Consider the following 26,078-nt stretch of genomic DNA (forward strand, 5'->3'; position numbering starts at 1 on the left):
TACTTTGTGTGTCCTCCGGAGGCAGAAGCTATACACCCAATGTCTGGGTCTCCCATGTCGGAACTATGAGGAAAAAGAGTTTACGGTAAGTAACAAAATTCTCTTTATTCCCCAATTTTTTGAGTTCCTTTAAAGTAGCAGAGAACTGTTTTTGACACTTGTATTTGTGGGACAAATCATTAAATAAAACCAAAGACCACAATATTCTTCTTGGTTTTCTCTTTTTAATTTTTTTTTTGTTTGTTTCTTTCTTTGTATTCATTGAATTTGTTAACATAACGTAAAAGTGTAAAAACCCTAAGTTAACATCAGTCACTGAAACACGAGCAAGCGAGATATTTATACACGACAGAAAGGTCTCCAGCACTCGATCCAGTCCCCCCGGCCGGTTAAAAGAGTGCGTCCTCACATGTTGATGACACGGGAGAGCTTCTGTACCCTGTTCAGTAACAAGTCTCCTTTCTTTATCGTTTCTTGGTACTGCCAGTTCTTACTGTCCGGCCTGGAAGACAGAACACAATGTTACTCGCTGCGGGGAACTGATGGGATTTTTTTTTGTAACTGCGGTAATGAAGCTTCACAATTTTGATAATGTAGTAAAAAAAAAAAAAAAAGGCAATAAAAGTTATAATTATTGCAAAAAAAAAAAAACTTTTGCGTGGCAGATGTTCACATTAAAGGGGTTACGCACTTTACATAACATCGTATATATATATATATATATATGGCAAATGTTGGAGGAGCCGCAACCAAACACAGCCGACACCTGCCTCTAAGCCACGGTAGTTATCTGGGGCAAAAAGGCCCTTCTGATAGCCATCATGGTAGCCTTTATGGCCACCCTCTTTATGCTCCTATGAAAGTTTTGCTTCGTAGAAGACTAACTTCACTATACACTTCAAAACTGGAATAAGTCAGTATATAGTGTAAGCGACCACAGGTTACAACCTCTATAAAGTCAAAAGAGGTTGGCCTTTTACATCAATGGCCTATCCTTAGGGATACTTTGTAGCGATGCAGAGCGCGATAGTCCCCGCCCCCGTCACAGATGTGATATCTTGTGATAGCGAACATTCTCGCTAAGGCAGCTTCACACGCCCATACCTGGCCAGCGACCCGCCTCCTTCCTAAGGGGGCGGGTCATGCGGAGTCACAGCGACGGCAGGCGGCCAATAGAAGCAGAGATGAGCGGGACGTAAACATCCCGCCCACCTCCTTCCTTCCGCATAGCCGGTGGAGGCAGGTAAGGAGATGTTCCTCGCTCCTGCGGCTTCATACACAGTGATGTGCGCTGCCGCAGGAACGAGCAACAACATCGTATCTCCTATTGGTGCGACATTATGAAAATGACTGATACTACACAGATCACCGATTTTCAACGCTTTTACGATAGTTTATCGGGGCATCTAGGGTTTACACGTTGCGATGTCGTTACTGGATGTGCGTCACTTTCGATTTCACCCCGACGATATCGCAGTAGCGATGTCGCAGCATGCAAAGTACCCCTTAGAGTAGGTCATCAATGTCTGATCACCCACTAATCTATTGATTGGTTGTGCAGTACCCAGCCGCTATCAAAAGACGGGGCAGCTCCAGAACTGAGGATTTCCAGCCGCCTGGCACTGGGAACAGCTGATCGGCGGGGGTGCTGGGTGTAAGACCAGGGCCGATCAGACATCGATGACCTATCCTAAGGATAGGCCATCAATTATAAAGTATTGGCCACCCTAAGTATTAATCACCCCCATTAAAACAAAAAAAAATGAATACGAACCCTGTCTGCAGAACGTCGATCTACGAAAACATTAACCCATACAGTAAACAAAGAAAAATTGTGGACACTGATAACTAAGCTAGTCTCCATCAACATTAGCTGTGATGATACAGGAAACCCAAGGCGATCCGATACAGAAGCCGCGGGGACAGACAAACGGACAACACTGGAGATTTTATGATTAATAGATTATATAAAGATGTCCGTTAAATACAATTAGGCCAGAAACCACAAAGACTTGTCAATCAACTGCTGGACTAATTCAACATGGTAGCTTACGCACACAATATATTTAAAATATATAAAATTAAAAATTTTATATTATATACACACATATCTATATCTAATCATATATACACACACACACTAAAGATAGATATATCTATCCCCGTACAGTGGGGGTTTACGACCCAATATCCTGCATATTCTGCAGTGTGCCCTTATTACCTGTTGGTCTCCACAATGCCGTTCACTTTGTCGATCTTGCAGTGTAGCCTTCCAGCTGCAATGAACCTGGAGAGCTCCCTGAAGGGAAAACCCATGAGGAAAGGTTACAAATGTGCAGCGTCATATTATATATATATATATATATATATATATATATATATATATATATATATATATATATATATATATATATATATATATATATATATATATATATATATATATATATATATATATATATATATTCTCCACACTATATCCAGCTTTTTCAATACTAGTAACTTGTGTGCAGCTTTTTATATTCCTGCACTGCAGTGAAGCGCCCGTCATTACACATGGCCTCTGAAATTGTTGGAAATACAAACACCTGTATGTGCCGCAACCACTGACTGACAGCTGGCTCTAATGATGAAGGACTGTCAGTCAGTACGGGGGGCAGTTATAGCCGCCACTATTCATATACACAGAGCAGCGACTGAAGCCTCACCGACGCCGCCCCTGTGACAAACCGAACTCTACCAGGAGGAATAAAGTTAATTTCCTCCTGGCAGCAGGGTTTAATGTGCAGATGCTGGGCAGGTTCAGAACACTAATACCCTGCAGATTAACCCCATATCTGCAGGTCAGTAGCATTCTTCCATGTGACAGGTGCTCTTTAAAAAGGGGTGAAAAATAATTCAGAAATTAAAAAAAAAATAAATTAAATAAATAAAAACCTTGCTTGTGTCACAACTTTCCAAGAGCTATAATCTCTGGGATATGGAGTTGTGTGGACTTGTTTTTTTGCGCCCCAAAGTGATGTTTTAGATTTTAATTTTGGGGTATATACAATGTTTTGATCGGCTGTTAAATTTTTTTCAGCTGCGGCGGCCAAAAAGCTTAAATTCTGGCATTTTCCTCGCTACACTGTTTACCAAATAATCAGATATTTTGATAGATCAGACATTTCTGAACTCAGCAATACCAAATTTATTTTTTTTACATTGTTTTATTTTTATTTGGGCAAAAGGAGAAATTTGAACTTTTTTTTTTTCTGTTTTTACTAGTGATCGTAAGAGACTTGAAGCTGCGCTCGTCTGTACAGAGCAGGGCGCAGATTTGTTGGAGCTTTTCTCCACTTATCTGATTGGATGTTGCAGGAATCCCGACACTTTTTGCCTCATTTAGGTGAATAGAAGCAAATTTCAGTCTGCAGGAAGCGCACCCTGATCCCCCGTGTAACTGGTAAAGACGAGGTACATACTGGTCTATAAACTCCACTCCGACCCCGAAAGCTTCAGCCATGTAACCCAAGGTCAGCGAGCGGTACGACTCCAGCAGCTGGCTGTAGGCCTGAATCCTCATCTCTCGGACATAGTATCTGTAATGAGGGGCAAAAAGCCAGTCCTTCTTCAGCTCCTGCTCCACGGCAGCTGCAAACAACAACGAAAGACAATGAGAAAAGCCGTATTTTTAGTTTTATAAGAGACACACCCCAAATTCAAAGCAAAAAAAAGAAGGGAATTTTGTTACTTACCGTAAATTCCTTTTCTTCTAGCTCTTATTGGGAGACCCAGACGATTGGGTGTATAGCACTGCCTCCGGAGGCCACACAAAGCTATTACACTAAAAAGTGTAAGGCCCCTCCCCTTCTGGCTATACACCCCCAGTGGGATCACTGGCTCACCAGTTTTAGTGCAAAAGCAAGAAGGAGGAAAGCCAATAACTGGTTTAAACAAATTCACTCCGAATAACATCGGAGAACTGAAAACCGTTCAACATGAACAACATGTGTACCCGCAAACAAACCAAAAATCCCGAAGGACAACAGGGCGGGTGCTGGGTCTCCCAATAAGAGCTAGAAGAAAAGGAATTTACGGTAAGTAACAAAATTCCCTTCTTCGGCGCTCTATTGGGAGACCCAGACGATTGGGACGTCCAAAAGCTGTCCCTGGGTGGGTAAAGAAATACCTCATGTTAGAGCTGCAAGACAGCCCTCCCCTACGGGGAGGCAACTGCCGCCTGCAGGACTCTTCTACCTAGGCTGGCGTCCGCCGAAGCATAGGTATGCACCTGATAATGTTTGGTGAAAGTGTGCAGACTCGACCAGGTAGCTGCCTGGCACACCTGTTGAGCCGTAGCCTGGTGTCGCAATGCCCAGGACGCACCCACGGCTCTGGTAGAATGGGCCTTTAGCCCTGATGGAACCTGAAGCCCCGCAGAACGGTAGGCTTCAAGAATTGGTTCTTTGATCCATCGAGCCAGGGTGGCCTTAGAAGCCTGCGACCCCTTGCGCTTACCAGCGACAAGGACAAAAAGTGCATCCGAACGGCGCAGGGGCGCTGTGCGGGAAATGTAGATTCTGAGTGCTCTCACCAGATCTAACAAATGTAAATCCTTCTCATACCGATGAACTGCATGAGGACAAAACGAAGGCAAAAAGATATCCTGATTAAGATGAAAAGAGGATACCACCTTCGGGAGAAACTCCTGAATGGGGCGCAGCACTACCTTGTCCTGGTGGAAGACCAGGAAGGGAGCCTTGGAAGACAACGCTGCTAGCTCAGACACTCTCCGAAGAGATGTGATCGCTACCAGAAAAGCCACTTTCTGTGATAGTCTAGAAAGTGAAACCTCCTTCAGAGGCTCGAAGGGCGGCTTCTGGAGGGCAACTAGTACCCTGTTCAGATCCCATGGATCTAACGGCCGCTTGTACGGGGGAACTATATGGCAAACCCCCTGTAGGAACGTGCGCACCTTAGAAAGTCGTGCTAGACGCTTCTGAAAAAAGACGGATAGCGCCGAGACTTGCCCTTTAAGGGAGCCGAGCGACAAACCTTTTTCTAACCCAGATTGGAGGAAAGAAAGAAGGGTAGGTAATGCAAATGGCCAGGGAGACACTCTCTGAGCAGAGCACCAGGATAAGAATATCCTCCACGTTCTGTGGTAGATCTTAGCAGACGTGGGCTTCCTAGCCTGTCTCATGGTGGCAACGACCCCTTGGGATAAGCCTGAAGACGCTAGGATCCAGGACTCAATGGCCACGCAGTCAGGTTCAGGGCCGCAGAATTCCGATGGAAAAACGGCCCTTGTGACAGTAAGTCTGGCCGGTCTGGTAGCGCCCACGGTTGGCCGACCGTGAGATGCCACAGATCCGGATACCACGCCCTCCTCGGCCAGTCTGGAGCGACGAGAATGACGCGGCTGCAGTCGGATCTGATCTTGCGTAGCACTCTGGGCAGGAGTGCCAGAGGTGGAAACACATAAGGGAGCCGGAACTGCGACCAATCTTGCACTAGGGCGTCTGCTGCTAGAGCTCTTTGATCGCGAGACCGTGCCATGAATGTTGGGACCTTGTTGTTGTGCCGGGACGCCATTAGGTCGACGTCCGGCCTTCCCCATCGGCGACAGATTTCCTGAAACACGTCCGGGTGAAGGGACCATTCCCCTGCGTCCATGCCCTGGCGACTGAGGAAGTCTGCTTCCCAGTTTTCTACGCCGGGGATGTGAACTGCGGATATGGTGGAGGCTGTGGCTTCCACCCACATCAGGATCCGCCGGACTTCCTGGAAGGCTTGCCGACTGCGAGTCCCTCCTTGGTGATTGATGTATGCCACCGCTGTGGAGTTGTCCGATTGAATTCGGATCTGCTTCCCTTCCAGCCACTGCTGGAAGGCTAGTAGGGCAAGAAACACTGCTCTGATTTCCAGAACATTGATCTGAAGGCTGGACTCTTGCTGAGTCCACGTACCCTGAGCCCTGTGGTGGAGAAACACTGCTCCCCACCCTGACAGACTCGCGTCTGTCGTGACCACCGCCCAGGATGGAGGTAGGAAGGACTTTCCCTGTGATAATGAGGTGGGAAGAAGCCACCACTGCAGAGAGTCCTTGGCCGTCTGGGAGAGGGAGACTTTCCTGTCCAGGGATGTCGACTTCCCGTCCCATTGGCGGAGAATGTCCCATTGAAGTGGACGCAGATGAAACTGCGCAAACGGAACCGCCTCTATTGCCGCCACCATCTTCCCGAGGAAGTGCATGAGGCGTCTCAAGGAGAGCGACTGACCTTGAAGGAGAGCCTGCACCCCTGTCTGTAGTGACCGCTGCTTGCTCAGTGGAAGCTTCACCATCGCTGAGAGAGTATGAAACTCCATGCCAAGATACGTTAGTGATTGGGTCGGTGACAGATTTGACTTTGGGAAGTTGATGATCCACCCGAACGCCTGGAGAGTCTCCAGTGCAAAATTCAGGCTGAGTTGGCATGCCTCCTGAGAGGGTGCCTTGACCAGTAGATCGTCCAAGTAAGGGATCACAGAGTGTCCGTGAGAGTGCAAGACTGCTACCACTGCTGCCATGATCTTGGTGAACACCCGGGGGGCTGTCGCCAGACCAAATGGCAGAGCTACGAACTGAAGATGTTCGTCTCCTATCACGAAGCGCAGAAAGCGTTGGTGCTCCGTAGCAATCGGCACGTGGAGATAAGCATCTTTGATGTCTATTGATGCTAGGAAATCTCCTTGGGACATTGAGGCAATGACTGAGCGGAGGGATTCCATCCGGAACCGCCTGGCGTTCACATGCTTGTTGAGCAGTTTTAGGTCCAGAACAGGACGGAAGGAGCCGTCCTTTTTTGGAACCACAAAGAGATTGGAGTAAAATCCTCGCCCCCGTTCCTGAGGGGGGACAGGGATCACGACTCCTTCTGCTCTTAGAGAGTCCACCGCCTGCAGCAGGGCATCTGCTCGGTTGGGGTGTGGGGAGGTTCTGAAGAACCGAAGTGGAGGCCGAGAACTGAACTCGATTCTGTACCCGCGAGACAAAATGTCTGTTACCCACCGGTCTTTGACCTGTGACAGCCAAATGTCGCAAAAGCGGGAGAGCCTGCCACCGACCGAGGATGCGGAGGGAGGAGGCCGAAAGTCATGAGGTAGCCGCTTTGGAAGCGGTTCCTCCATTTGCTTTCCTGGGGCGTGAGTGAGCCCGCCAGGAATCTGAGCTCCCTTGTCCTTTCTGAGTCCCTTTGGACGAGGAGAATTGGGGCTTGCCCGAGCCTCGAAAGGACCGAAACCTCGACTGCCACTTTTTCTGTTGAGGTTTACTTGCTCTGGGCTGTGGCAAGGAAGAGTCCTTACCCTTGGACTGTTTTATGATTTCAGCCAATGGCTCACCAAACAGTCTGTCCCTAGATAATGGCAAGCTGGTTAAGCATTTTTTGGAACCAGCATCTGCTTTCCAGTCCCTTAACCATAAGGCTCTGCGCAAAACCACAGAATTGGCGGCCGCCATAGAGGTACGGCTCGTAGATTCTAGGACAGCATTGATAGCATAGGTCGCAAACGCAGACATTTGCGAGGTTAGGGACGCCACCTGCGGCACTGCTGGATGCATGATAGCATCCACCTGCGCTAAACCAGCTGAAATAGCTTGTAGTGCCCACACGGCCGCGAATGCTGGAGCAAAGGACGCGCCGATAGCTTCATAGACAGATTTCAACCAAAGGTCCATCTGTCTGTCGTTGGCATCTTTAAGTGAAGCCCCATCCTCTACTGCGACTATGGATCTAGCCGCAAGCTTGGAAATTGGGGGATCCACCTTTGGGCACTGGGTCCAGCGTTTGGCCACTTCAGCGGGAAAAGGATAACGGGTATCCTTAGAACGCTTAGAGAAACGCTTGTCTGGATGAGCGTCGTGCTTCTGGATTGATTCTCTGAAGTCAGAGTGGTCCAAAAAAGCACTTAATTTACGCTTGGGATACAGGAAATGGAACTTCTCCTGCTGTGCAGCTGCCTCCTCTGCAGAAGGGGCTGGGGGAGAAATATCCAACAGCCTATTAATTGCCGATATAAGGTCATTAACCATGGCGTCACCATCAGGGGCATCCAGATTGAGAGGGCCCTCAGGATTAGAATCCTGGTCACCGTCCTCAGTCTCATCACAGAGAGATTCTTCTCGCTGAGACCCTGAGCAGTGTGATGACGTTGAGGGTCTTTCCCAGCGAGCTCGCTTAGGCTGCCTGGGACTGTCATCTGAGTCAGAGACTTCAGCTTGTGATGCTTGAGACCCCCTCGAAGTACGGACTAGTTCCAACTGAGGGGGACCAGATAGCATAGCCACAGCAGTGTCCATGGTCTGGGGAACTGGCCTGGCCTGCAAGGTCTCCAGGATTTTTGTCATAGCCTCAGACATTTTATCAGCAAACACTGCAAAGTCTGTCCCCGTCACCGGGGCAGGGTTCACAGGCGTCTCTGCCTGGGCTACCACCACCATAGGCTCTGGCTGACGAAGTGCCACTGGGACTGAACATTGCACACAATGTGGATCATTGGAGCCTGCCGGTAGATCAGCCCCACATGCAGTACAAACAGTGTACACAGCCCGTGCCTTGGCAGCCTTGCGTTTTGCGGATGACATGTTGCTGCCTCCTCAGAGCAGTACAGGGTGTCCAGCCAAGAAGCGACCTTACAGTGCAACTATATATATATATATATATATATATATATATATATATATATATATATATATATATATATATATATATATATATATATATATATATATATATATATATATATATATATATATATGGTACCAAGAAAAAAAGTACACTAATATATCACTGAGGCACTAGTGGGGCCAGCACTACTGTGCAGCTTACCGCCCGCTTAGGAGCGGTGTGTGGTCGCCAGAAATCCCTCTAGTCTGGGTCTCCCAGAGCCTGCTGCCTCTCCCCAGCCAGATCGCATGTGTAATGGCTGCCGGCGTCCTTGTGGAGAGGGGGGGCGGGCCCTGGGCGTACACCGACGAAGAGCGGGAAGTCTGCTTCCCCTTGTGCCTAGTGAGAGGGCTGGAGCATGTAAATAAGGCTCCAGCCCTCGGCGCTGCCATTGAGCAGCGTCTCTCCCCTACCCTGATTGACAGGGTGGGGGCGGGAACGAAGCGGCGCTAGGCCGCAGAAGCCGGGGGCTAAAGTTAAAAGCGCCGCCGCCGTAAAAGCGCGGTCGGCGCAAAGCCCCCGGCGCACCACAAGTCGCAGCTGCTCCGCCGCTCCAGGAGCGGTCGGCGCAGTAGTTCCCAACACAAAAACGTCACTCAGCAAAGCTGCAGTGACCTAACCCCCAGCGTACAGCGCCACTGTCCCCGGCGCACTACAACGCTCAGCAAGCCCTGAGAGTGTCCGTGCCTGCCGGGGACACAGAGTACCTGAAAGTTGCAGGGCCTTGTCCCTGAACGGCACTCCCGCTCCCAATCCAGCAGGTTCTATGGGTCTGTGGATGGAGCCCGGCCCCAGGGCTTGGGGGCCGGCAAGATCCCACTTCCACAGAGCCCTCCAGGGGATGTGGAAGGAAAACAGCATGTGGGCTCCAGCCTCCGTACCAGCAATAGGTACCTCAACCTTACAAGCACCAACCGCGGGTGAGAAGGGAGCATGCTGGGGGCCCTATATGGGCCCTCTTTTCTTCCATCCGATAGAGCCAGCAGCTACTGCTGACTACAAACAGTGGAGCTATGCGTGGATGTCTGACCTCCTTCGCACAAAGCCGAAAACTGGTGAGCCAGTGATCCCACTGGGGGTGTATAGCCAGAAGGGGAGGGGCCTTACACTTTTTAGTGTAATAGCTTTGTGTGGCCTCCGGAGGCAGTGCTATACACCCAATCGTCTGGGTCTCCCAATAGAGCGCCGAAGAAAAATGGGGTCCGTCTTGTAATTCGGTGGTGCTTACCGGAAGGGGCAGTAGCGGTGGTGGAGTCACAGGAGGCAGGGGTGATGGGTGTCCCAGAAACTGTAGGCTGTGCTGCTGCAGCAGCGGAGGCTTGGGTTGCAGCGGACGCTGGCTTGGGCTGCCGTGCTGTGCTGGGGCAGCTGCTGCGAACGTGAGGGCTTCAAAGAAATGGCGCCTTGCTCAATGGCAAGCCGAGATCTCATCTGCGCAAGCGCCACATCCGGGCGCCATTTTCCTGAAGTCCACTGGAGGGAGATCAATGGGCCGGAGGCGGCGCCTGCACAGATGAGTTTCAGCCGAGAGCTCCACCTGCGCACACGCCGACTCCGTGCGGCATTATTTGAAGTCCTCACTGCCTGAACCGCAGCGCCTGTCCAGCCGCCCCAGTAGAAGCCGCCACAGACCCCCGCACAGCCGCCCCAGTAGAAGCCGGCACAGACCCCCGCACAGCCGCCCCAGTAGAAGCCGCCCCAGTAGAAGCCGCCCCAGTAGAAGCCGCCCCAGTAGAAGCCGCCCCAGTAGAAGCTGCCACAGACAACCGCACAGCCGCCCCAGTAGAAGCTGCCACAGACAACCGCACAGCCGCCCCAGTAGAAGCTGCCACAGACCCCCGCACAGCCTCCGCAGCATTCCCCCGGTGTCTTGTGACCATTCTCCACCACCCCGGTAAGCTACATTCAGATTATTAGACGCACCCCCTCACTTTCCTCCCAATTTTTTGGGGAGGAAAAGTACGTTTTATAATCCGAAAAATACGGTAAATAAAATGAATTATCCTATAACAATATTTATGTCCAGTTTCTTCTGGAGCATCTTACCGAGCGACTGGAAGAACACAGAATAACGGCACTCGTACAACGAGAAGAGATACTGGCGGACTGTGGGTAAACTGTGCATCACTTCTAGGATCTCCGCACCTTTGATGACCTGGAATGAAAAGTTAAAATCTGGGTTACAAAAAAACAGCCATTTTCCAAGACCCATAACGTTTATTTTTTTGGGATCTGGGGCTCGGTGACTGCTTATTTTTGTGCTCTAAGCTGGCGTTTTTAACTATACCATTTTTGCGTAGATGCGGTCTTGATCGCCTGTTATTGCAATGTTGCGGCGCTATTTTTCTTCTCTTGTTACACCCTTTACCAATCAGATTAGATTATAGATGTCATTTTTTTTAACGTATTGATAGCAAATGTGTATTTTTTGTTTGCTTTATTTTCAATGAGGGGGATTTGAAGTTGTTTTTTTTTTTCATTTATTTTTTTTTTTTTAAACATTTTTCACACTTTAAAAAGGTATTTATTGATCTCCTTACAGGACTCGAAACTGCGATCATCGATCGCTTGTGCTGTACACAACAGAGCATCAGCCCTACACTGAACAGCAGAAATGCTGATCTCCTGTGGATGCTGGTACTCGTAGCCGGCGCTCACAGGAACTTCGTCATGAGCTGACCCCCACGTCATGACATCAGCGCCCCACGATCACGGCACGAGGGTGGGTAAAGGGTGCTTTACATGCTGCGACATCGCTAGCGATCTTGTTAGCAATGTGACACGCCAGATCGCATCTGCTATCTGCTGATATCGCACATAGGTCGGTTTTGTAGCGCCGGTCACATGTGCGATCTCGGCAGATCGCATCTGCGATCTGGCGTGTCACATCGCTAACAAGATCGCTAGCGATGTCGCAGCGTGTAAAGCACCCTTAATAGCGTCAGTTATATCCCGCTGACAGCAGGATTAAACAGGTTAACAGCTGAGGACGGATCTCCGTTCCACCTGCACATGTTGACTGATCAGATCAGCAGGGAAGGATGAGAGCTCACATCAAAGCCGGGAACACGACCAGTGTGTCATAGGTCGTGAAGAGGTTAAAGCCAAATTAATGTTTAAAGGGGTTGTCTAATCTCAAATAGGTATCCACTATATCTGCAATAGTTGCCAGTGCCGCTCATTTCCATATGGAGGTGAGCAGATATGACGACGTATATACAGATACCTGCACGTGTCGGGTATCTGTAGATGTAACGTCAGTGGCGTCGCTCACCTCCAGACACAGAAGTGAGCGACGCCAGATGACCCTCTTGTCTTCATTATATTTCCAGATGATGTCAGAGATGGGAGAACCCGAGGAATCAGATTGGATGCAGAAGACGTAGCCAAAAAAAATAAATAAACCCTAACACCTTCACAACCATTTTTATGCATCTTCTATGTTTTGCGGTCATTTAGGACTAGACCCGTGTGCGGCAGAGACCATCGATGATGACGGCCAAGTTACCTTCTCTCGCAGGTCGGGTCGATCCAGGGCGATCATACTGACATAGACCGTGTACGTTACAAAGGTCTTGTAATCCATCAGCTCGTAGGAGGTGAAGGTGGACACCGTGTCCAGGAAGAGCTCGGCCGCCTGCTTGAAGTCCCGGATGGCCACACAGTACAGGCCCTGATACACCTTCAGACGGTTCCTCCGGTCCCAGTCACCGCCTTCCTCGATGAGGCTTTAAGGAAAACGTTAAAGTATTTAGACGCGTAATCAGAGAATCAGTACACTGGATCATTTAACCCTTTACCAACCTCCGAGCCTTCTCTGTGTTTCTTGTAATGAGATCATTGTCCATATAAAACAAGCCGATCCTCAGGAGATAGAAAACTATGTCCAGGCGGTGCCCCAGCGCCACCGTTTTATCATACGTCTTCCGAAAAGCGGTCAGAGCCCCTTCCTGCAATACACGAATGCGGAATAGGAGAAATCAGAAAAAGGGAGAATTAGGTTAACATTCATCAAAATCTATTATTGCCTTATCAGATGATGGCAACAATTGTGTAGGACAAGAGGTGCTGACTGACGGGGACGTCATGTTGGAAGACCTATGGCCAAACAGATTAGGGAATATGGGGGTCCTTCATTTGAGACCACCTCTACCCCCAGCAAAGCTGTAAGAGGCTCCGGATCTGGTGTACCTGACATGTTTGTACCTTACACAGAGATAGCCCCATCTTAGTGATGCCATATTGCTAGGACGGGGACATCATGGGGCAAGACCTATGTCCAAACATTTTGGAATATGGGGGTCCTTTTTTTGGGACCATCTCTATGCAGCAAAGCTGTAAGAGACTCCCGCTCTGGTGGGCCCGACATGTTCCTACCTTACACAGCAATATCCCCATCTTAGTAACACCATATTGCTTGAACATCATTACTTGGGATCTAACTTGTGTGACCGCCATTGTTCTCAAGAAAAAAAGGGGACACAGACCTGCGCCCCCTTCACAGTATTTTCCTGTAGAGCAGGGCACCTGGCGGGCAGAAAACTACCTGTGTAAGTGGAGTCACCCTGCACCCGGTACTGTGGCCCCTTCACTCTCAGGTCAGAGGTGGTCCGAGAAGATCATCAGGTGACTGCACATCCTACCCTGAGGTCAGAATTCCCCTTTAATTCCGCCATCTTACCTTATCACCGATCCTACACATGTATTCTGCCCGCGCCATCATGGCGTCCCTGATCTCGCTCTCGCCCAGGTTTTTCTCGGCGTCCTCCAGCTCGTCGTCCAGCCTCTTCAGCTCCTCCTCATTTGCTTTCTTCATCTTGTTTAACAGATCTGTATCCGCCTGCCAGTCCAGCTGCTTGCACAGACCCTCGTAGTAAGGAGCCATGTCTGAAGACAGAAGAATAAGACATGGTCAGAAAATCAAGAAGCCGCGCTGCTCGCGTTCACTCAATAGTAGTAGTCTGGCCTAAGCGCAGGGTCTTAAATGCTATAGGACCTAATGGACGGCAGTAATGAGAATTTTACACTGCACTCATGACAGGTAAGTACAGGGGCCTCCATGGTGATTAAAGTCACACCCCGATTGTTGAAATCTGAGTTATCCAGTGTTGACACCATGAATAAATGGACCACAGATGCAGCCAGGTGGGATGTGCACTTGCAGCTCTCTGGCCGCTGACTGCAGACACAGGAGTGTGTGTGGGGGGGAGGTGCTGACCACTGAAACAAGAGCGGCCCATCTGCAGACACAGGAGAGGGGTGGCGAGCTGACCACTGAAACAAGAGCGACACATCTGCAGACACAGGAGAGGGGTGGCGAGCTGACCACTGAAACAAGAGCGACACATCTGCAGACACAGGAGAGGGGTGGGCGGGAGCCGACCACTGAAACAAGAGCGGCCCATCTGCAGACACAGGAGAGGGGTGGCGAGCTGACCACTGAAACAAGAGCGGCCCATCTGCAGACACAGGAGAGGGGTGGCGAGCTGACCACTGAAACAAGAGCGACCCATCTGCAGACACAGGAGAGGGGTGGGCGGGAGCCGACCACTGAAACAAGAGCGGCCCATCTGCAGACACAGGAGAGGGGTGGGCGAGCTGACCACTGAAACAAGAGCGACCCATCTGCAGACACAGGAGAGGGGTGGCGAGCTGACCACTGAAACAAGAGCGACCCATCTGCAGACACAGGAGAGGGGAGGGGGGGGGAGGAGAGCCAACCACTGAAACAAGAGCGGCCCATCTGCAGACACAGGAGTGGGGGGGGGGCGGGAGAGCCGACCACTGAAACAAGAGCAGCCCATCTGCAGACACAGGAGTGGGGGGGGGGGGGGAGCCGGCCACTGAAACAAGAGCAGCCCATCTGCAGACACAGGAGTGGGGGGGGAGCCGACCACTGAAACTAGAGCGACCCATCTGCAGACACAGGGGGGAAGGCCGGTTAATAGTACAAGAGAGACCAGTCTGCAGACACAGAAGAGGACGACAGAGCTGCAAGTGCAAATCCCACTTGACTGCACTTGAAATCATATGCAAATGAGACAACACTGGATTTCTCAGAAAGAGGGAAAGTGATGATTTCTACAATCCAGGTAATGATTTCACCAGCATTACAGCCCCTGCACACATCTGCCCCGGTGTGATGTATAGAATGCCCCCACACAGCTGATACATCACTACAATAGTATCCAGCACCAACCATCATACATTGTATCTGCACAGACACTGTAGCAAACTATCAGGACATCACAGAACATTCACTCGAGGCCACAAAGGATTGTAGGAAACAGTCAGCATTAAAGGGAACCCCTCAACAGTTTATTTGCTCATAAACTCAGCCCATCACCTTTAAGATCATGTGAATGTCGATCCTACAACCCCATTATACCCTCAGGTGGGTACCTGCACGTCAGAGTATAAAGCTGCGCATTCATTAGCATGTTAACACACCCACAGAGTGCTAACATGCTAAGAGGGCGGAATGAGCGTAAGAAATAACGCCCTTGTGACTAGTCCCTGGCCTCATTAGCATATCATAAAGGATCTTTAGAAATACTCTTTCTATAGACTCTATAGCTATGCTAGTGTATACAGCAACGGTTAGGCAGGGATTAGCAATAGGCACCCAGGACTGCTCGTGGTTGTAGCTGCATATTGGACCCGACAGGTTCCCTTTAAGATCAGTAATTTTGCAATTCACTTATGAAAAATTCTGAACTGAGGGTCAGAATGAGGCAATTTAATACTCGTTAGAATACAGTGCACACCCCTGAGCACCGCTCCCTTCACTTTATATATGGAGATAGCACTGAGCGGCCCCATGAGGAATGAATGGAGTGCGGCGCACACGCCCGAGTGCCACTCCATCTACTCTATGTTGAGCGCAGCTCTGGGCGACCCCATACTGGGAGTGAATGTAGCGGTGTTCAGGCGTGTGTACAGCACTACATTCACTCTATATGTGGAGCGCAGCACTGAGCGGCCCCATGGGGAGTGAATGGAGTGCGGTGCACACACCCGAGGATCGCTTCATTCCCTCTATATATTGAACACAGCACTGAGCGGCCCCATGGAGTGGAGAGCGGAGCACATGCCCAAGAGCCGCTCCGTTCACTATGTAGAGCACAGCACTGAGCAACCCCATGCAGTAAATGGAGCGGTGTTCAGGCGTGTGTACCGCACTCCATTCCCTCTCTATGTGGAGCGCAGCACTGAGTGGCCCCATGGGGGGGTGAATGGAGTGCGGTGCACACACCCAAGCCATGCGCCGTTCACTCTAAGTGGAGCGCAGCCCCATGGGGAGTAAATGAAGCGGTGTACGGACATGTGTACTGAACTCCACTATATGTGAAGCGCAGCACTGAGCAGTCCCACGGGGAGTGAATGAAGCGGTGTTCGGGTATGTGTACTGCACTACATTAACTCCATATGGAGAGCGCAGCACTGAGCGGCCCCATGGGGAGTGAATGGAGCAGTGTTCAGGCGCGTGTACTGCACTACATTAACTCTATATGTGGAGCGCAGCACTGAGCGGCCCCATGGGGAGTGAATGGAGTGCGGTCCACACACCCGAGGATCGCTTCATTCCCTCTATATATTGAACACAGCACTGAGCGGCCCCATGGCGTGGAGAGCGGAGCACATGCCCAAGAGCCGCTCCGTTCACTATGTAGAGCACAGCACTGAGCAACCCCATGCAGTACATGGAGCGGTGTTCAGGCGTGTGTACTGCACTCCATTCACTCTATATGGAGAGCGCAGCACTGAGCAGCCCCATGGGGAGTGACTGAAGCGGTGTTCAGGTATGTGTACTGCACTACATTCACTCTATATGGAGAGCGCAGCACTGAGCGGCCCCATGGGGAGTGACTGAAGCGGTGTTCGGGCGTGTGTACTGCACTACATTCACTCTATATGGAGAGCGCAGCACTGAGCGGCCCCATGGGGAGTGACTGAAGCAGTGTTTGGGCGTGTGTACTGCACTACATTCACTCTATATGTGGAGCGCAGCACTGAGCGGCCCCATGGGGAGTGACTGAAGCAGTGTTCGGGCGTGTGTACTGCACTACATTCACTCTATATGGAGAGCGCAGCACTGAGTAGCCCCATGGGGAGTGAATGAAGCAGTGTTCGGGCGTGTGTACTGCACTACATTCACTCTGTGCAGCGCAGCACTGAGCGGCCCCATGGGGAGTGAATGAAGCGGTGTTCGGGCGTGTGTACTGCACTCCATTCACTCTATATGGAGAGCGCAGCACTGAGCGGCCCCATGGGGAGTGACTGAAGCGGTGTTCGGGCGTGTGTACTGCACTACATTCACTCTATATGGAGAGCGCAGCACTGAGCGGCCCCATGGGGAGTGACTGAAGCAGTGTTTGGGCGTGTGTACTGCACTACATTCACTCTATATGTGGAGCGCAGCACTGAGCGGCCCCATGGGGAGTGACTGAAGCAGTGTTCGGGCGTGTGTACTGCACTACATTCACTCTATATGGAGAGCGCAGCACTGAGTAGCCCCATGGGGAGTGAATGAAGCAGTGTTCGGGCGTGTGTACTGCACTACATTCACTCTGTGCAGCGCAGCACTGAGCGGCCCCATGGGGAGTGAATGAAGCGGTGTTCGGGCGTGTGTACTGCACTACATTCACTCTATATGTGGAGCGCAGCACTGAGCGGCCCCATGGGGAGTGACTGAAGCAGTGTTCGGGCGTGTGTACTGCACTACATTCACTCTATATGGAGAGCGCAGCACTGAGCGGCCCCATGGGGAGTGACTGAAGCAGTGTTCGGGCGTGTGTACTGCACTACATTCACTCTATATGGAGAGCGCAGCACTGAGCGGCCCATGGGGAGTGACTGAAGCGGTGTTCGGGTATGTGTACTGCACTCCATTCACTCTATATGGAGAGCGCAGCACTGAGCAGCCCCATGGGGAGTGAATGAAGCGGTGTTCGGGTATGTGTACTGCACTCCATTCACTCTGTGCAGCGCAGCACTGAGCGGCCCCATGGGGAGTGAATGAAGCGGTGTTCGGGCGTGTGTACTGCACTACATTCACTCTATATGTGGAGCGCAGCACTGAGCGGCCCCATGGGGAGTGACTGAAGCAGTGTTCGGGCGTGTGTACTGCACTACATTCACTCTATATGGAGAGCGCAGCACTGAGCGGCCCCATGGGGAGTGACTGAAGCGGTGTTCGGGTATGTGTACTGCACTACATTCACTCTATATGGAGAGCGCAGCACTGAGCGGCCCCATGGGGAGTGACTGAAGCAGTGTTCGGGCGTGTGTACTGCACTACATTCACTCTATATGGAGAGCGCAGCACTGAGCGGCCCATGGGGAGTGACTGAAGCGGTGTTCGGGTATGTGTACTGCACTACATTCACTCTATATGGAGAGCGCAGCACTGAGCGGCCCATGGGGAGTGACTGAAGCGGTGTTCGGGCGTGTGTACTGCACTACATTCACTCTATATGTGGAGCGCAGCACTGAGCGGCCCCATGGGGAGTGACTGAAGCAGTGTTCGGGCGTGTGTACTGCACTACATTCACTCTATATGGAGAGCGCAGCACTGAGCGGCCCATGGGGAGTGACTGAAGCGGTGTTCGGGTATGTGTACTGCACTACATTCACTCTATATGGAGAGCGCAGCACTGAGCGGCCCCATGGGGAGTGACTGAAGCAGTGTTCGGGCGTGTGTACTGCACTACATTCACTCTATATGGAGAGCGCAGCACTGAGCGGCCCATGGGGAGTGACTGAAGCGGTGTTCGGGTATGTGTACTGCACTCCATTCACTCTATATGGAGAGCGCAGCACTGAGCAGCCCCATGGGGAGTGAATGAAGCGGTGTTCGGGTATGTGTACTGCACTCCATTCACTCTGTGCAGCGCAGCACTGAGCGGCCCCATGGGGAGTGAATGAAGCGGTGTTCGGGCGTGTGTACTGCACTACATTCACTCTATGTGGAGCGCAGCACTGAGCGGCCCCATGGGGAGTGAATGAAGCGGTGTTCGGGTATGTGTACTGCACTACATTCACTCTATATGGAGAGCGCAGCACTGAGCGGCCCCATGGGGAGTGAATGGAGCAGTGTTCGGGCGTGTGTACTGCACTCCATTCACTCTATATGGAGAGCGCAGCACTGAGCAGCCCCATGGGGAGTGAATGGAGCAGTGTTCGGGCGTGTGTACTGCACTACATTCACTATATGGAGAGCGCAGCACTGAGCGGCCCCATGGGGAGTGAATGAAGCGGTGTTCGGGTATGTGTACTGCACTCCATTCACTCTATATGGAGAGCGCAGCACTGAGCGGCCCCATGGGGAGTGAATGGAGCGGTGTTCGGGTATGTGTACTGCACTACATTCACTCTATATGGAGAGCGCAGCACTGAGCGGCCCCATGGGGAGTGAATGGAGCGGTGTTCGGGTATGTGTACTGCACTCCATTCACTCTATATGTGGAGTGCAGCACTGAGCGGCCCCATGGGGAGTGAATGGAGCGGTGTTCGGGCGTGTGTACTGCACTACATTCACTCTATATGGAGAGCGCAGCACTGAGCGGCCCCATGGGGAGTGAATGGAGCAGTGTTCGGGCGTGTGTACTGCACTACATTCACTCTATATGTGGAGCGCAGCACTGAGCGGCCCCATGGGGAGTGAATGGAGCGGTGTTCGGGTATGTGTACTGCACTCCATTCACTCTGTGCAGCGCAGCACTGAGCGGCCCCATGGAGGGGTTAACGGAGCAACACTTGGGCGCAGGCACAGAAACGTCCCAGAGCAGCAGGTGAATGACCCCTTTAGTCTCTAATGTAAGGGGGTCTCAATATAAGAGGACCCCTTTAAGAAATATGGAGCATGCGGGTGACATAAGCAGAAATAAACCCAGTCTGTAAATGAAAGGGGAAGCCTAAGACTACAACTCCCAGGATTCCATGCCGTGCCAGAGGCTGCTATTCAGAGTGCAGGGAATGCTGGGAGTTGTAGTTCTATAGAAAACGACAGCTAACCATCACTCACTATTGTTGGTAATGGCCTCCATGAGCTCCGCTCGGAGCCGGACATCGCTGCGGGTTTCTGGGAGGCTGAGGAGAAACTTGAGCTGCGCGATGCGGAGGTCCGGGTTCTTGGGCAGCCCCTCTTCTTCCAGGTTCTCCAGCGGCATTTCTCCGTCTCCTTCGGGGCACCGGGAACTGCTCAGTCACTACTTCCGCCGGAAGCTGCCACTTAGTATGAGGCCCGGCGGAGACTCACAGCGACCTCTTGCGTAGGCGGCCTGAAACTGCACCCTGCAGACAATACAACGTCACCTGCTGGAGGAGGGCGACAAATGCGGAACACCTGTGTGATGAAGCAGTGACACCTGCTGGCTGTAATCAGTATTGCAATGGAAAGTGACGAACGGGTGACACCTAGAGGAAGCAGGCAGTAATGCAACGCCATGAGGGATAAACAACAGTTCTGTTAACCGTTTCGTGTCTGGGGTCATTTTACATTTCTTTTTTTTTGCGTTTTTGTTTTTATTTCTTCTTTTTCCAATTAATCTTCCGTATTTTTTACGTTGTTATTTTTCGGTAGACATAAACTTGTTTTCTTGCAAAACGAGCTGTTGCTTTGAATAACACCATTCATTTTCTCCTATAATGTCTTGAGAAAAATGAGCATAAAAATTCCAAAACAAAATTCCATCATTTTTTTAGATTTATTTTTACCCCATTCTTTGTCTCAGTACAATTATGGCGATGCCAAACTTTTTTTTAATATTATTATTATTATCATTATTATTATTTTGAGAAATTTACAAAACTTAAAAAAAAAAATTAATTGATTTGTGCCGCCATTTTCTGAGAGCCATAACCTGCAATGGGCACCAAGGTATGTGGGGGAACAAAATTTCGCCTTCAGCCAACACCACTGTCGAAGAACTACCACTTCTTAGACCAGCACAGGAAGTGTCCAGCTGCTGCTGCCTATGCAGAGTGCACATTTCAAATCAGTTTGACATAGGCTGCTGTACCCTGCATAGTTTGCAACCAAGATGACAAATATCACCTCATTGAACTGAGAGCTTTGTCATCTTAGTTACTGCCTATGCAGAGTGCAGCATTTCAAATCAGCTTGTCATATGCTGCTGCGCTTTGCATAGTTTGCAACCAAGATGACAAAGATCACCTCATTGTACTGAGAGCTTTGTCATCTTAGTTGCTAGCTATGCAGAGTGCACCATTTCAAATCAGTTTGACATAGGCTGCTGCACCCTGCATAGTTTGCAACCAAGATGACAAAGATCACCTCATTGTACTGAGAGCTTTGTCATCTTAGTTGCTGCCTATGCAGAGTGCAGTATTTCAAATCAGTTTGTCATAGGCTGCTGCACCCTGCATAGTTTGCAACCAAGATGACAAAGATCACCTCATTGTACTGAGAGCTTTGTCATCTTAGTTGCTGGCTATGCAGAGTGCACATTTCAAATCAGTTTGACATAGGCTGCTGTACCCTGCATAGTTTGCAACCAAGATGACAAATATCACCTCATTGAACTGAGAGCTTTGTCATCTTAGTTACTGCCTATGCAGAGTGCAGCATTTCAAATCAGCTTGTCATATGCTGCTGCGCTTTGCATAGTTTGCAACCAAGATGACAAAGATCACCTCATTGTACTGAGAGCTTTGTCATCTTAGTTGCTAGCTATGCAGAGTGCACCATTTCAAATCAGTTTGACATAGGCTGCTGCACCCTGCATAGTTTGCAACCAAGATGACAAAGATCACCTCATTGTACTGAGAGCTTTGTCATCTTAGTTGCTGCCTATGCAGAGTGCAGTATTTCAAATCAGTTTGTCATAGGCTGCTACGCTCATGCAGCGATTAAGATGACAAAGCTCTCAGTACAATGAGGTGATCTTTGTCATCTTGGTTGCAAATTATGCAGAGTGCAGCAGCCTATGATAAACTGATTTGAAATACACTCCCCATAGGCAGCAACCTAGCACAATGAGGTGATCTTTCTCACCTCTGTTGCTTCCTAAGCAGAGCGCAGCAGCCTACAACAAACTCAGTTGAAATGCTGCACTCTGCATAGGCAGCAACTGAGATTACAAAGCTCTCAATACAGTGAAGTATCGTTCTCATTTCGGTCGCTTCCTATGCAGAGCGCAGCAGTCTACAACAATCACGATCGTCGTTCATTCATTGCTAGGAGCTGCTTTTAAATTTTCACAGTTTTCTAACCCTAACAAGAGCAATGGCTAAGCTTCGGCTTAGGGCTATGGTTAGAGCGAAGGTTAGGGCAAGGGTTAACTAAATGTTTAAGTACGTGCTGGAGTTTTTTATATTTTTTCAGGCACTTTAAATACTTGCAGATCAGTGGGGTCCGGATCCTGTGACCCCAACTGATCACTCAAAAGAAGGCTGAGAAGAGTGAGAACTGTGCAGCTCCGGAGGCGGAATCGCAGTGAGCGGAGTACGGAGTCAATAGAACGTCATGGGCTTCCCTGAGCTGCGCACTCCTCAGCCATCCTTTTATGCATTTTTGGGGGATCTCAGCAGGCAGACCCCCGACTGATCCACCAGCAATTAAAGTGCCTACAAAATATGATATAAAGAAAACATTTAGCTACTCTTTAAGGATAGGGATAGGGTTAGAGACATAGGGCTTTTTTAGAACTAAGGATAGATTAATGACTAGAGATAGGGTTAGGCCGGGATACGGCAGGGGAATACGTTGGCTAGATAAAAAGGTATGGAAAAAATCTATACAATTTATATGTCTGATTTCAGCAAAAGCAAAATATAATTACATCAGTATTTTCCCCAAAATTCACAAGTGAGGGATTAGGGGTTCAATATTGGACTGGTGGAAGGGACCCATGGAACAATGGTGGTTTATGGATGAGGACGTAAACAGTTGCCCTTCTCCGGTTGACCATATGACTTATGGCCGCTAATCAGTTGCCTATCCCCATCGCGGGGTTGTATGGATGAAGATACAGTACGTGTCTGTGGAGAGAACCTTGAACCAAAAGGGATCGTGCTAGTGAAAGGCTCTGGCGGAGGAGGACCTACCATCACTCTGGTAATTAATATTTTGAAAGGAGTGGGACGTTGTCGGCCCCCATTACAGGACCTTACTAAAGTAGAAAACTGTTCCAGCAGCTTATTAGAGTCAGTGAGACACAAAAGTTACCCACTGTCTCTAAACTTCTAGGAAACGTGGTGGTGCCCCCAATTACTCTTTGATGTGGCCTCCAAGATCGACACTGCTCGCCATCCTGGTCAATGTCCGGTGCCACTGGAAGGCGGGGAGGTGCAGATTGAGCCTCCAGAATGAGGGGAAGAGATACCTGGACTCTTTGTTGCCTGCACACTGGTCAGTGTGCAGGTGGTGATACTGGAAGGGATGGTGTTGGTCCTGTCAAAAGAAGCACACAGTTTGGGGCATAGAGAACTCTTCAGTAGGTATAGCGGCTCGTGTATTGGCCATAATTGTAAAATTTTGTCAGTTTGAACTAACCAAGCCGCCCAAACAAAGGGCCTCCACCCAAGAAATTAGGACATCTGAACCACTCAAAGTCTTGTTTGATGGTCAACTACTTCATGATTGGTTCATCCCATAATGGCTATGAGTACTGCTTGGTGATGACCAACCACTTCACAAAATTTGTGGTAGGGATTCCAATCAGGGACCAGAAGGCTGAGTCAGCAGCTCGAACTAACTGCCGTGTACAAGTGCTTGAAGAGGATCCACTCTGACCAAGGGACCTTCTTCCAAGGAAAGGTCATGACAGAGTTACATCGACTGTAAGGCATAGTCAAGTCCCAAACAACGCCTTACCACCCCCAAGGTAATGGAGCCTGTGAGCGTTTTAACTGGAGGCTGCTCTAGATGTTGAGGACTCTGGAGGAAGACCATAAGTTGTGATGTCCCAAATTCATCCCAGAACTAGTGTGGACAGAGTTCCAGTCATATGACCAAAAATCATCCAATATGTTCCACCATTGGTAGCAGGAGCACCGCAAGACTGGTAATTGCCTTTGGAACTTGAAAAATATAATAAAACTGGTTATGTGCACTAGATTTGGTGATGGGGCGTTGATCCAGGGAACTAGTCTGTCGTATCTGGAGTCAGGAAGGACTTTTTCCCCTAATATGGAGCTTACGGTCTGTACCATGGGGTTTTTGCCTTCTTCTGGATCAACATGATAGGCTATAGGTTGAACTCGATGGACTTAAGTGTACCTTCAATCTTAAAAACTATGAAACTATGAATCCCTCACAGGGTCATAAGGAGGGTCCACCTTGACAACCCAGTCTATGAAGTTTGACCGGAAGGACAGGAGAAGGCGCTTGGTCGAGTACTGCACCAATAAATGCTCTGTGACTGTAAATCCAAAGAGAAGAACCCCCTTTAGCTCCCAAAGGAAAAACAAGATACTGCATGTAGAAGGTCTGCAGGTGAGGAGGATGAGTGGTTTGCAGTGCCCACCAAACCTCAAGGAGTGGAGTCTCTGTCTCTCACTGAGTTAGAAGATGAGCTTGAATCTGAATCTCCACATAAAGTGCCTTGACTGTCCCTGTCCAAAAACCTCAGGAAGAACTTTGTAGAACTGAGCATGCCAAAGCTGGTATCCCACCCACAAGATATGCTCTGGATAAGTTCATCTGGCAGAGCATTGTGCAAAAGGTCCGGGAGTGTGAACAACTGTTGTCCACTTTAGAACCGTCCCCGAAAAACATTGGAGTACAGAAAAAGACTCATTGTTCCACAACATCTGTATACCAAAATAGCTATCTGCTGGAGGACCAGAGGTCCCAGGAACTGATCTGTAAAGAGTATGTTTCCTCAAGGGGAGAGTTAAAGGGGGTCGCCGAGTCAGATGACAACTGTGGTGCAGTTACAAAATATAAAAGACTGGGTCGGCAGCAAGAAGGCAGAGTTGGCGCCAAGATTGCCAAGACAGCAGACATACAAGCTTCAGGTCATGCCCATATCGCGTATGGTGAAATAATTTGGAAATTTACTAAGCCCAGAGGAGCCCAAAGACCAAATACCATCGTCACAAGAACTGGAAGACTGAATACCATCATCAGAAGAACCCAAAGACTGAATAGCCTTACCAGAGGAACCTGAAGACTGAATACCAATGGCAGAGGAACTGGAAAGACCAAATACAATCGCTAGAGGAACCCAAAGACCGAATACCATTGCCTGAGGAACCCGAAGCCCGAATACCCTTACCAGAGGAACCCGAAGACTGAATACCATCGGCATAGAAACCAGAAGACTGAATACTATCACCAAAAGAACCCAAAGACCGAATACCATTGCCAGAGGAACCCAAAGACCGAATACCATTGCCAGAGGAACCCAAAGACCGAATACCATTGTCAGAGGAACCCGAATACCGAATACCATCGCCAAAGGAACCCAAAGACTGAATATCGCCAAAGGAACCTGAAGACCAAATACCATCACCAGAGGAACCTGAAGACTGAACATCATCACCAGAGGAACCAGAACACTGAATACCATCACCAAAGGAACCCGAAGACTGAATAACATCGGCATACAAACACAAATACCATTGCCAGAGGAACCCAAAGACTAAATACTATCAACAGAGGAACCCGAAGACTGATTACCATTGCCAGAGGAACCTAAAGACTGAATACTATCAACAGAGGAACCCGAAGACTGATTACCATTGCCAGAGGAACCTAAAGACTGAATACTATCAACAGAGGAACCCGAAGACTGATTACCATTGCCAGAGGAACCTAAAGACTGAATACCTTCGCCAGACGAACCGAAAGATCGAATACCATCGGCATAGGAACCCAAAGACCGAATACCATTGCCAGAGGAACATAAAGACTGAATACCATTGCTAGAGGAACCCGAAGACCAAATACCATAGCCAAAGGAACCCAAAGACTCAATACTATTGCCAGAAAAACCCGAAGACCAAATACCATTGGCATAGGAATCTGAAGACCGAATTCCATCAACATAGTAACCCGAAGACTGAACATCATCACCAGAGGAACAAAGAATGAATATCATGGGCATAGGAACCCAAAGACCGAATACCATTGCCAGAGGAACCCAAAGACCAAATGCCCAATATTGTTACCAGAAGAAGATCAAACTACATGGTCAAACACCGAAGACAAACTAACATTTGTTCCAGAGCAACATCCAAGTAAACCGGGCCGTTGCTTACCACTGTAACTTACGGTACTGAGAGAGGGAACAGCTCATTACTAAAGTTAACTGTTGGAGTAGCGCATTTCTACCTAACTGAGCCACATAGGAGACCCGCTAGCGAAAATAGATTGTGAAGGTATAAACTTATTGTTTAATTATATATTTTGAATACAAG

At 49.5% G+C, this 26,078-nt stretch overlaps 1 protein-coding gene across 1 annotated transcript; it reads right to left on the bottom strand.

Annotated features, from left to right (window-relative positions):
* Positions 1 to 204: 204 nt before the first annotated feature.
* Positions 205 to 19,927, bottom strand: PSMD6 (proteasome 26S subunit, non-ATPase 6). The gene is made up of 8 exons (XM_075320688.1): positions 19,717 to 19,927; positions 13,372 to 13,577; positions 12,495 to 12,640; positions 12,199 to 12,418; positions 10,737 to 10,845; positions 3,465 to 3,633; positions 2,222 to 2,299; positions 205 to 502 (listed from the first exon to the last, which is right to left on the bottom strand). Exons 1-8 carry the CDS (start codon positions 19,859 to 19,861, stop codon positions 406 to 408), a joined length of 1,170 nt encoding a protein of 389 aa, XP_075176803.1. The 5' UTR covers positions 19,862 to 19,927; the 3' UTR covers positions 205 to 405.
* Positions 19,928 to 26,078: the final 6,151 nt, after the last annotated feature.

The sequence above is a fragment of the Anomaloglossus baeobatrachus genome, chromosome 8 (assembly GCF_048569485.1).
Source record: "Anomaloglossus baeobatrachus isolate aAnoBae1 chromosome 8, aAnoBae1.hap1, whole genome shotgun sequence".
Taxonomy (NCBI): domain Eukaryota; kingdom Metazoa; phylum Chordata; class Amphibia; order Anura; family Aromobatidae; genus Anomaloglossus; species Anomaloglossus baeobatrachus.

What these genes read in the sequence shown, in the direction of transcription:
- PSMD6 (XM_075320688.1), bottom strand. Translation starts at nt 19,861, where the DNA reads ATGCCGCTGGAGAACCTGGAAGAAGAGGGGCTGCCCAAGAACCCGGAC. An exon ending in AACACAGAGAAGGCTCGGAG is followed by an intron (nt 12,419 to 12,494) that starts GTTGGTAAAGGG and finishes TTTTCCTTAAAG; the next exon opens with CCTCATCGAGGAAGGCGGTG. An exon ending in TGTGTTCTTCCAGTCGCTCG is followed by an intron (nt 3,634 to 10,736) that starts GTAAGATGCTCC and finishes TGTTGTTTGCAG; the next exon opens with CTGCCGTGGAGCAGGAGCTG.